Source organism: Aulonocara sp. 'chitande type north' Nkhata Bay, linkage group LG1, assembly GCF_057382095.1.
Source record: "Aulonocara sp. 'chitande type north' Nkhata Bay isolate Kocher_YH1m ecotype deep benthic linkage group LG1, A_spYH_male_GT1.1, whole genome shotgun sequence".
Classification (NCBI taxonomy): Eukaryota; Metazoa; Chordata; class Actinopteri; order Cichliformes; family Cichlidae; genus Aulonocara; species Aulonocara sp. 'chitande type north' Nkhata Bay.
In genome coordinates this window covers 20,992,543-21,004,747 of record NC_141344.1, presented here as the reverse complement: position 1 = coordinate 21,004,747, position 12,205 = coordinate 20,992,543, and the positions used below count along the sequence as shown (strand labels likewise).

At 37.5% G+C, this 12,205-nt stretch overlaps 1 protein-coding gene across 2 annotated transcripts; it reads right to left on the bottom strand.

The window, feature by feature from the left end:
• On the bottom strand, positions 1 to 10,316 carry tmem41b (transmembrane protein 41B). 2 transcript variants are annotated; one of them, XM_086287816.1, is made up of 7 exons: positions 10,056 to 10,316; positions 7,821 to 7,938; positions 6,271 to 6,399; positions 5,628 to 5,721; positions 3,134 to 3,238; positions 2,067 to 2,205; positions 1 to 1,980 (listed from the first exon to the last, which is right to left on the bottom strand). In XM_086287816.1, the coding sequence occupies exons 1-7, from the start codon at positions 10,150 to 10,152 to the stop codon at positions 1,811 to 1,813; spliced, it is 852 nt and encodes a 283-aa protein (XP_086143942.1). In that variant the 5' UTR covers positions 10,153 to 10,316; the 3' UTR covers positions 1 to 1,810. The 2 variants fall into 2 exon arrangements, with proteins under 2 accessions (XP_086143942.1, XP_086143943.1); XM_086287817.1 differs by lacking the exon at positions 10,056 to 10,316 and adding an exon at positions 9,806 to 9,826.
• Between the last annotated feature and the right edge of the window lie 1,889 nt (positions 10,317 to 12,205).

The window sequence follows — 12,205 nt, the reverse complement described above, 5'->3', positions numbered from 1 at the left end:
TCATTTCACAGCATTTTGCTACTTTACTTAACGAAGGTTCTTTATCCATTGCAGATGTTTCAAAAACAGTAACCAAAAAAAACCATTTAACTACTGTAGCGCTGTCTCCTCCTTTTACATCAATTAATGTTTATGCAGTCTTTTAAAATCTGGGTTTGAGAGTTTAATATTCATACAGTAGTACAGTAGATACACTGTCCATTAAGACATAAGCAAAAACATGAAATCTCCTGATGCACAACTCTAAATATGCATTTTTAAGAGATCTAGGTTAAGATTTGTTACCTACATGTACATTCACTCCGTCTGTTAACTGTCCAGAAGGTTTTTAGCAGCAGGAGCAATGAGTTACCTTGGTACACAGGCAACAAATCTAGAGGGAAATATAATCTATAAGCTTTTTGTTTGTTTTTTTAAAATAACAGGACAAACAGCCATTCAAAACACTTTAAAGAACACAATCTAGCAACATAAATCAGGCAACACAGCACATTTCCCAAGGTGAAGAAAAGGAAGCAGTAAAAGCAAGGCAAGGCTCAGACACTGCACAGTCTGTTGGCAGTCTTATTGAGCTCAATGGTCGATCATCCATCATATTAAAATCACTAGTTAGATATTGTAGGGTGGAGATGAATGCAGATGATCACAGTACATTTAAAAAAAAAAAAAAAAAAAAAAAAAAAAAAAAAAAAAAAAAAACACAAAGCAATCTCAGCCTTTGACTTTTAAAATTTACAAACCAAGACAACTGTGTTGACTTTCAAGAATTGTTCAGTACACCAGCAAGATCTACATTTACTGTTTAAATAAAAATACCAGCTAGAGATCCTGAGTTTGACACTCTGCAGTTTGGATGTCCTGTGAAAAAAAAAATATTACATTGGCCTAGTCTGTACTTTAAATACTTTCAAGCATTCAGTAGCAAAGTAGATTTATAATATGGAAACATGGCTGAAAGAAAAAGGGAAGTTGTCTGGCAGAAGCAGCAGGCACACTTTTAGGAAGATCACTGAATTACTCACATGTCAACAAAACACAAACTTACAAAGATCAGTGCTTACGCGTTTCCTTTTCTCTACATATTAATGTATGCCCAAACTCTGCATATAGTCGCCAGAGCATGGACCCTGTGTCAAAATGCACTTTGAAAAGACTAAAATCCCCTTTGAGAAGTAGTGTGAAAATTATTGCTATAGTGCTAATCAGATTCTATTAAGTAGACAAATGCAGGAGAAATAAATATTAAAACGGGAGTGGGTGTTAAAGGTGCTACTAACAGGATGTAGCAACTCTTCGGCTGTTGTCCAAGTGCCTGTTTGTTGAGTATTTAGAAATAAAATGTCCAGAATAATCTGAACAAGATGCTGATTACACTGTTTGATGACAGAGTTCCTAAAAAGACAACACAGGCACGTTATTCCCCATGAAATAAGGCCATGTGGAACAACTGTGACCTGCACTTTAGGAAAGCATCCTGCAAGTGGCACCTTTTATTGTCTGAAGAAGATCATACAATTATATAACAAGCAGTGCATTAAATAAAAAACAACAAAAAAACAGTTTCTAATATTTATACCATGAGTCACAGAAACCAAAAACAACTTGTGCAAGCAGTGGACTGTTTGTACTTTACATCAGGAACAACCCACCACTGCATGCATTTTTGTGGTTGATGAGTGCTTGGCAATTCCTCCACCGCCTACGAGATGGATGCGGAGCAGCTTCAGTGACCGCTGCATGTTCCTGAGGCGAGGTAAGGGAGATGTTGGGATCAGCCAGCAGATGAGTTGCTGAGGTGAGGTGACGGGCTCTACTCTAGTTTCTGCTGCAGCTTCTTCTGGAAGCAGACGGGTAAAATCGAGAGCACGGCTAGTACACCGAGCACAGCCAGGGAGTTCCAGGACACGGCTTCGCCTGCCGTGGTGAGTTTGTACAGTGTTGTACCTGCGTTGATTGCTACAAAGGATGGTGGAGCCACTCCTGTTGATCAGTGTGGAATGAAGGTTAGTCATTGGTGGAAAACATTACCGAAATGGATCCAGCAGTAGAGAGAAAAACAGTCTTACCAAGAAAGGTACCGATGAAGAAAACCCCCAAAGGCACATTGATGACAGGTGAGGTGATGTTGATGAACCAGTTGGGTAGAAAGGGGGTTATCCTCAAGAAGATGATGTAATTGATTAAATGATTTCTATGTTTATCAACCTGCCATTAAAAATAAAATATAAGAAAAATCATGAGCAGAATATTTCTGAAATTACAAACAATAAATAAATGATCAGCTTTTATTAAAATCATGTTGGAAGACTGCTGTGCTGTGGAATACGGGGTAATACTGGGGATATTAAAGCTCATCTCATTAAGCAATCATTAAAACATGTATAGCACGATAGAGAGAGAGAAATCAAATTTAAAACCCATCTCTTCTCATACAAAGTCTTGACTAATTCAGTCCAATCTTATCTTAAAGGCCTCATAGTACCATATCACTCCAATAGAGCACTTCACTCTCACACTGCATGCTTCCTTGTGGTTCGTAGGGTATTTAAAAGTAAGAGGCAGTCTTTATTCTTTATTTTTAAGATTAGGCTTAAAACTTTCCTTTTTGCTAAAGCACATAACCCTTAGTTACCCTGCAATAGGCCTAGGTTGCTGGGAGAGTTCCATAAAGTACTTCTTCACTCATTACAAGCTTACAAAGCACTTTGATCATTAGTTATTATTAATGTCTGGTCCTCTTCCACAGCAGGTCGTTTGTACTGTCTTCCTCCCCTCCCCTCAAACCGATTGTGAAAAATGTCCACCCCTCCCTGAGCGTGATTCTTCCTGAGGTCTCTTCCTGTTAAAAGGGAGTTTTTCCTTCCCATGGTTGCCAGGTGCATGCTTAAAGGGGGTCGTTTGATTGTTGGGGCTTCCTCTATATGATTGTAGGGTCTTTACATTATAGTATAAAGCATCTTGAGGTAAATGTTGTTGTTGTTATTTGGCAATATATTTGTGGGTCTTTAAATGCAACTCAAAACCAGTACAACTAAAGCAAAGCACAAAGAAAATGCATAAATATATGAAAAGAACAAAAAACCCCAAAATAAAACAAACAAAAAAAAAGGTTCTTTCCTGTCAAAGCTCCTACCTGCTGAGACCATTTCTGTGCTCGCTCTGTGAGATATCTGTAGACCACTGGTCTGCCCACCAGATATGACAGCATATAACAGAACGAAGCACCCAAGCCAGAGCACTGCCAACAGACAGAAAATGATGAGTGACTGAGGAAGATAATACAGAAAAAAAAATATGTCAAAGCTAGAAGCAGAAATGACTCTTCTTGTACCTGACTCATAAAACATTTAGAGTCCTTCACAAATTAAATATGTATCTCTAAATATGATTATTAACTATAATGCAACACAATTTCCATATTCCATCGCTTTCATAATGCTAGCAGCAGAGGTGAGGTGTTAAGAAAAGCTGCATGTAGTTTCAAAGAAAAGGTCTCTGGGTTTTCACACTAACCAAAGCCCTTCTTGGCTGTAACAGCAAAAACATCATGGTTTAGTGTGAACAAGGCTAAACCACTAGTGTGAATGCATCGCGTATTTACAGGGGAAAAAAAAGTCCACAAGAAAAAAAAACAACAACCAGCCAAGTGGTCACAGGAGACTATGATGCAACATAGTCACACGCAGCTGTATGCTGTTCATGCAGGTACTGAGGTTAAACTGGTGACAATGTTAAACGTGACATTTTCATTCTATCCTTGCATGTTTAAATGTGGAATTTCCCTTCAAAAATATACAAAAAGCCACGTGATTACACTGCTGTCTGCTCTACATTTACAGTTGTGGTTGGAAGTGTTGCATAAATTCATCATGGGCATGAATTTCATGATCATTTTAGGCCACAGAGTGAAATTATTGTACAGCATACATCTTTAATGACTTTAAAAACAAAAATTGTGTCCACGAGTTTTAATTTATTTTAGAGTTTCTTCTAATCCATACAGGGTTGAAAATATACATACAAGCTAAAGCTAAAAAGTGGTGCTGAAGGTTCTATAGTGTCTTTGAATGTGACAAAGACTAAGTAGTGATCATGATTAACTGGATCTTTGCCAGCATAAAAAGGATTGTTTGGTCAGACCAAAGCACTGACAAAACATCATGGCAATGGTGGGAAAAAAAAAATCAAAAGAACTCAGTAAAGTTCTAAGAAGGTGAGCTTTGGATTTACAAAAGTTGGGATTGTCTCTTGGAGCCAGTTCTAAACAACTGTAGTTTCCAGTTGTACAAGTTAATCAGACAAGTCACCACTTTAACCAAGGTCTGGAAGAAGGCCTTGAGAGGATATTGGCTAGGATGTTCAGGAACAACCAAACCAAGGCTCATGAATTGCAAACTGCTGAAAACCTCAACTGAAATTTGCAGCTGCCCACATGGACGAGCCAAAGAGCTTTTGGAGAAAAGTATTACAATCGTATGAAATTAAGATTAAGCTATTTGGTCACAACGATAAGAGTTATATTTGGAGGGAGTAAAGGTGAGGCTAAGAACACGATATCAGCTATAGCCTTAGTATCAGGCTCTGGGGCTGTTTTGCTGCACTGGTATTGGTACATTGGAAAAAATAAAGACTACTTCCAAATTCTTCAAATTCTCTTCTAATCAAATCAAATCAAATCAAATCACTTTTATTGTCACATCACATGTGCAGGCACACTGGCACAGCACATGCGAGTGAAATTCTTGTGTGCGAGCCCCACAAGCAACAGAGATGTGCAAACACAACAACACAAACGAGCAAAATACAAGAATGGCCAACCTGAAACTAATAAATATATGTACAATATATAATAGTGTATGCATTTCTGGATGTGTATACTAAATATTTTCCTACGTGTGTGTGTGTGTGTGTGTGTGTGTGTGTGTGTGTGTGTGTGTGTGTGTGTGTGTGTGTATACACATTTTTACAAATTAAACAGTAAAAAAAATAAAAAATAAAAATAAAATAATAATAATAATAATAATAAAATATATAAAATATACAGAGTTGAATATGTGCAAAACAAGTGGCATTTATATACAGTGTGGAGTGCATAATGTTGAAGTTCCAGTAGTGAAGCTGAGGTGTCTAATCAACAGCTACAAAGTTGAAACTTTGACACAGTTGTGTGTTCCAACAGGACAATGATCCCAAACACACCAAAACTGGTTTTATAACAGATAAAGATCAACTTCTGGAAGAGCATTTCCAAAGCTCTGACCTCAACCCTTTTGAAAATGTTTGGATTGTGCTTAAAAATCAACTAATTTAAATGTGGTAAGATGGAAAATTTTGCAAAGAAAAGTGGTCAAACATTCAGCCAGACTTATGCAGGAGGTTGATGATGATGGTTGCCAAAAGCATCTGGTTGTGGTGCAGCTTGCTAAGGAACATTTAATCAATCACTTTTTTCCCCCTTCTTTAAAGTCATTAAAGATGTAACCATAACTGTAAATTATAATTCCACTGTATGAAAAACTTTAAGAGATGTAATCATCCATCTATTTAACAAAAGGCTGTGGCTTGACATCCTTACATAAATAAACTCAATGTTTTTTTCTTACAAATTTCATACTGTTCTTACTCACCAAGCACACCAAGAAAAGAGCCAGAGGGAACGGATAAAGATATCCAGACAGTATGCTGAGGAAGATCGATCCAGGGATTGCAAAAGTCTGGAGGCTGGTAAAAGTGTTAAGGTGTATTTCTTTAAAAATGAGCTCCACACAAGATTCCTCTTCCCACTTAAGCCCTAAAAGAAAAACCCACTACAATGATGGTAATACTTTGTCTGTAGGTTGAGCAGTTAAAATGAGATTGTGTGCACACACTAGATTTATCCTCAGAGACATCCAATATTGGATACAAAGTTCTGCTTGCTTGACTTTTACAGCAGACTTAGAGCTGACACTCTGAAAGAATTATTAGAAAAAATCTGAGTCATAAGTTTTACACGTGGGAGATACCACTGACAGTTCTGAAAGGTCATACATGGTCATACTTTGTCAGGAATGCCAGCTGAAAGATTCAGTCACAAGAAACTAATGAAGCTGTAGCCAGAAAAAGACAATAAAATAATAACTTCAGTTAACACAAAGTTAACTGAATAGCTAGTGCAAACTATCAATGCAAACCAGACAGCTTTACTTAGCCTGAACCTCAGCAAAGTAGTTCAGAGTAAGTAGTAAAGTACATATTTTACATAAAGGGTGATGTTTTCTCCAAGGATACAAAACATATGTTGCAAAGTAGGCCACCAACACCTGGGTGTAGTAGGTGTCTTTGTATTTAGACAATACTGTTCCCAAAGCTTTAGCATCATCCATGTCTTTGGGGATCTTGATTTTCTCCATTTCATCACTGGAAAAAAATAAAATAAATCTTGTGTCAGTCACAATTTACTTAAAACCCTTTCCAGTCGTTTTTAATATATAAAAATCAGCAAATGATTATGTAATTGGTTTGTGAATTAGCACTACCAGTGAGAATAGTGTGTTTCTTAGCAGGTATGTTCAAAATTGAAGCTGTACAAGTACAGAGAAAAACTCTACATGCATGTTTTACTATTATGGGTCCAACTCTTCTAATGAACCATGTCTACCAGCAGTTAATAATAATTTATACTTTACTGATCCCCGTGGGGAAATTCCTCTCTGCATTTAACCCATTCGCTTAATGACTGGATCTGTCCAGTTTTCCATTGCCAATTTCATGCTGACATATTCTCTTACTGCTTCTAAATCATATCTCAGCAGTTCTGGACTTGAACACTATGTCAGAATTACTCTCATTTTTAGCCTTTTCTTCATTTACCTAACAAAAACTGCCAAAATCCACCAGTACAGAGCTCCTAATAACTAAGTATATCAGAAGTGCACTGGTGCCTGGCTGTCTTGGTTAACTCTTCACTTGATTAACTATTTTACTAGCAAGGCATTCCAAACACAGTCAAGCTCACCTGCACTTAAAAATAGCGGAGGCTTGAGTTCAAAGCAACCCCTGAGGCCATTTACTGTATCTCCACTCTGCTATGCCCCTCTATTTTTCTTTTATTTACATTTCTAAACAAAGAGTAAAGCCTCCCCAAAGAATTTAAAACAATCTCCAATGTCGCAGCTAAACACTGAGGGAGATTATGCTTTTGAAGCAGCCAATGGTCTCAAAAGACATTTTTAAATGCATTTGTTTTCATTAACCTTTAAGCTGAAATCCTAACTTCATTGAATAAAGATCCAAACATTATGTGGTTTGTCTCCTTTGCCCCAAATTCAATTTAATTGCACAGCATTTGTATAGCTCCACTCTACAACAGTCCTGAGGGCACTCAGTAAGGAAAAGACCACAAAATATTATAGAGACAATCCCAACTAGTTATAAAGCAATTTCTGTCAGTTTTTTTATACAGAGTATTTTATGAATAGGTACCGAACAGAACTACTAACAGAAAGTGTAACTCATCATTAGCTGGGGAGAAAACAGTCATCAAGATAATGACAGCTTTGCCTTCAACACAAGACGACCTACAGCTCAAGCTGTGTTGTACTCAGCAAGATGTTTATTGTTTGTTTGTTTGTCTTTTAACCATGACTCATCACCATTCAGTTTTCAAGCCTGTGTGCCACTGAATGGAAATAAAGTTATATACACCCTACCTGTGAAACAGCAGAAATTAATCTATTAAACAGAAAAGCAATGTCTAGTAAAATCCACTCCTTCAGATCTGAGAAGTGTTTTGGGTAAACTGTACTTCATGCTGAAACAACCACACCAGGGCAACTTACTCAGAAAGCTCTGGGAAGTTCCTGTAAACAAGGTACATGACTGAGGCAGAGCAGGTGAAGATGGACACCAGAATCAACAGAGACATGCGTGCTGAGCCCCCTGCGCTATGCTGAATCTCTGTGGAGAGAGAAAGTAAGTCAAACACCCGGTTAACATAGAGTAAACTATAATCAGATAAACATCCTACAAGTAAGCTTTTGTATAATTAGCATCACTCATTTAAGCCACTACGGGGAACCGAATCTCTCTCTCTCGGGAGAGAGAGACACTTGTGGCTATGGCTGAGACTGTCTCTTTAATGATGCTTTCAGCATAAACATTATAGAAAGAGAGAACTGCAATATCTAACTGTGAGATCTTAATATATGCAGAGAGGAAGTGCTTTTTTTTTGCCGTTTGCTCATTTAAAACCACACTACTACACTGCAGCACACTATGATGGTCTGCCAACACATACTGAGTCTGGTGTCACATACATATTTGATGATAGCTTATGACACTGATGATAAGCTGACACCTGGGAGTAAAATATGAATGTTATGGTTTTTAATTGTTCAATTAATATTTAAAATTTGTAAGTTTTTGATTGAAGCTGACTTTACCATCAGCTTCAATCAAATACTTGGCACTAATAAAGATTATGCTTAAAAAGGTGCGGTTAAATACATTCTCAACAAAGTTTGTGTGACATAAAAACACAACTGAGCATGACGTCAGAAAGCAGTATTGCCATCTGGTCACTCCTGCCATTGAGATGCATCTTGTCTGATCCAATCAAGTTGGACAGATGTAATCACTTGCAGCACATTCAGAGGTGATCTGAGACAAAGACACTTCATCAGTCCACACATAGCTTTAGAATGAGTGTGGATATCACTTCCCAGCACTTATGCAAATAAACCTCATAGCTGTGTGCCACTTTTCCTCTTTAACAGCAGGACATAGCTATGCACTTCTGATGCCTTGTCTGGTGGAAATTAAGACTGAGTCTATTTGAGGCATACATTTTATTAAAAAAAAAAAGAAAAGAAAAAAAAGATGGACCTGGCCAGCAGGACACCAGGCTCCAAAGTCAGCTGATTTTCCAGCAACTCATTAGCCCTTTCTGACAGAGTGTGGGTGGTTCCTTATTCCTTCATTATTTTCCACTTGGCACTCCCCAGTTTTATCTTCTTGTCTAATATGGTCACTTCCAGTTCCAAAAAGCCCATAGACAAATGCCAAACTCAAGGGTTTTACTCTACAAAGCAATGTGTTAAGTCAGCATGGCTACGTCCACTTTATGGATCCAGGCAAACCGAATCAACCAAAAGATATGATAAACTCAAAATGCATCTCTATACGTTTTTATGTTTGTTTGTTTTGCTGGTCATTTAGACAAGAAGGAACAAAGTTCATAAGAAAAAAAAACACTTCAGCTCTGAACTCATGCGAGTCCTTGACTAAAGGGAAACACTCATATGTAATCCACACGCCATGTGTACAAGGTAAGTACAATACCTGTGAATATGTAATAAGGTTCACATACACCCTGTAACCTTAGCTACTTTTGACATTGCTGGAGTACATTTGCACTTTACTTTTTCATTTACAGTTCATGCAAATCGATACATTACACTTAATATAATAGCTTTTTGACATGAGCTTTTGAAATGCAGCTCGAATGAAGTTTAATTAACAATGCACAGTTAATTAAACTTCATTTACACAAAATGGTTAAATATTACTTTAACCCCCCTCAAAAAACATTGAAACTGAAATAACTTTAGAATTACATTCTGCACATTTTTCTGGAAATAAGAGCTTTTATGATTAATCTTATGGAGTACTTTTTGTCATATCCTTACTTTACCGTTGGAGGAGATGAATACTTCCCCAACCGTCTTTGTTAACCAGCAGTTTATCTTTTGGCTGATAAAAGATTTAGTAATTTAAACTATTAGGTTAATGTAGGTATGCTGACTAAACATTTAAGTTATTACACCTTAAATGAGGCTGAGGTGGATTTTTGGCCAACTTTGTGATGTGTTGTTTATAAGGTTTGGCGATACAAAGTACAGCATCGAAATCAAGCAGGGCTAACTTTAGCTAGCTGGTTCAGGCTGCTTCGCAATACGTAACGGTCTCAAAGTTAAAAGGACGCAGTCGAGTGGTCATATTGCTTCATCTGTCTCTATTTGCTTTCCTCTTCTTTTTCGTTAACGTTTAACAATTAGCTACCGCCATGAGCCTACCTTTCAGGACTTTGGAGTTACTGGCATTAGCCTTCACCTCTTCCTGTGCCACGGACAAGCCGTCCGTGTCTCTGGTTTCTCTCCGCTTTTTGGCCATTTTCTGAGATAACGTTAAAATTAGCGGTACCGAGATGTAGTGGAGTAACAACCGGCAAGTCGATCGAGTGACACCGGTATGTCGACAGCCTGATGACACGTTACACTGATTGACCTTTTACCTTACATTCAGGAGCAAACCTCCACCATTTACAACAGCGCCCCCAGCGGCAGGCTCGCCACATTCTGCAGTGAAGTCTACTTTCATATCTTAAAGACATTTTTTATTGGTTATTATTCAGTTTTATATTTAAAGTGTTTCATATTGGAAGAGAAACACCTAGGAAGTAGGTTAAATGTGCAGAGGTTTTTTTTTTCTGTTCTCAAACTGATCTCCCTGAATGTATGACTTTCACTCTGCAACTGCAGGGAGATTTGGGAAGGAGACGGTGGAGAAAATGGCTGGACTTTACAGCTTGTGGCAGCACCCTTTGATGCATAGAATTAGTAATGCAGACTTGTTGACGTATGTATGTGTGGATGTGCAGATGTATGTACAGGTGTATGTTATCTTCCCATGACCTCATACTGTTTCTGTTTTTTCTTTTTTCTTTTATCTTGTTGCATAAAAATGTTCCTAAACAAATAAAAAGTGTCAAAAAAAACTGATCTCCCTGTTGGAGCTCAGTCTGGGGGGGGGGGAGTTATTTTTTTTCTACTTATCTTTCCTCATATTGTGCTTTTTCCATGTTATACCCCTCTGACCTGTCTTCCCCATGTGATGTTTGTGTAATGTATGTATGGTCGGTAGGGTAAGACGGCGCTGGCACGGCTGGCAGCCTTAACCCAATTTCCCTCGGGATGAATAAAGTATGATCAATCAAAATACAAATTTAAGGTACTTTACAGTTTATACTCTTCACACTCTGTATCTGTATCTTGCATGAACAAGCCTTTAAAATATTAACATCATATATTAAATTCTTTCAGAGAAAATTACAAAGATGAGGGTGCAGACAGCCCTATAATTTATACAGATGGTTCTTCATTATAGAGAATTATAGAGAAACAGTTGTCAGTCGGGATTTTATTAAGGACTTGCACTCCAGAAGTAAAAGCAATCAAAACATAAATCCAAAATAAACACATACATCACAATAGGAAAACAAAACAAAAAACATACAGATGTACATACTGCACATACTTTATTTTGATTCTATAGACCAACTATATTTAAAGTTGGGGTCAAAAGTTCACAGACACTCATCTTAGGCATGTATTTTTATAAGTTTCAATCAATCAATCAATCAATCAATCAATCAATCAATCAATCAATCAATCAATCAATCAATCAATCAATCAAGCCCTTTATTTATCACATGCAAAGTTTACACCTGCAATGAAATTGGAATTTGGAGGAAGTCTTACTTCTTCATGATTCCATCCTGTTTGTGCAATGTACTAGTACCACTGGCAGCAAACAGCCCCACAACATGATGCTACCACCACCATGCAAGACAGCTGGCAGAGTATTTTTAAGTTTGAAAGCCTCACCAAGAATAACTCTTCCAAATATACCTCTTCTTTTTATTGCTAAATAACTCAATCTTTGCCTCGTCTGACCTAAAAAAATTTCTCCAGCAGGGATTTGGTTTGTCCATGTGGGCAGCTGCAAATTTCAATCAAGCTTGAAGGAGTTGATTTTGGAGCGAGGGTTTATTTCTTGTTCAGTACCCTTTGAATCCACGCTGGTGTAAATCTTTCTTGCTTATGTCTTCAAATAAAAATCATAGCAGTGAAAATCATTGCATATGATTAACACCTTTGGGTGGGATCCCAATGTAAGTTTCAAGCAAAGTTCACAAATCATCTGTGTGTGTTTTTTTTTATTCTTTTAGCTGCTCCTTTTAGGGGTCATTAAATGATACCATATGCATCCATTTTACTCTATCCTGCCTGGGAGCTCCTTATTCAACATAATTTGTACAACATACCAACTGTCTTTCTTCTGCTCGTGCACAAACTTGCCACTACAACTTTGTCTCCATCATTAGAGGTGACTTATTGAGAAACAAGGATATCCCTCTGGCATACTTTTTTCCCAATGAAAAAAT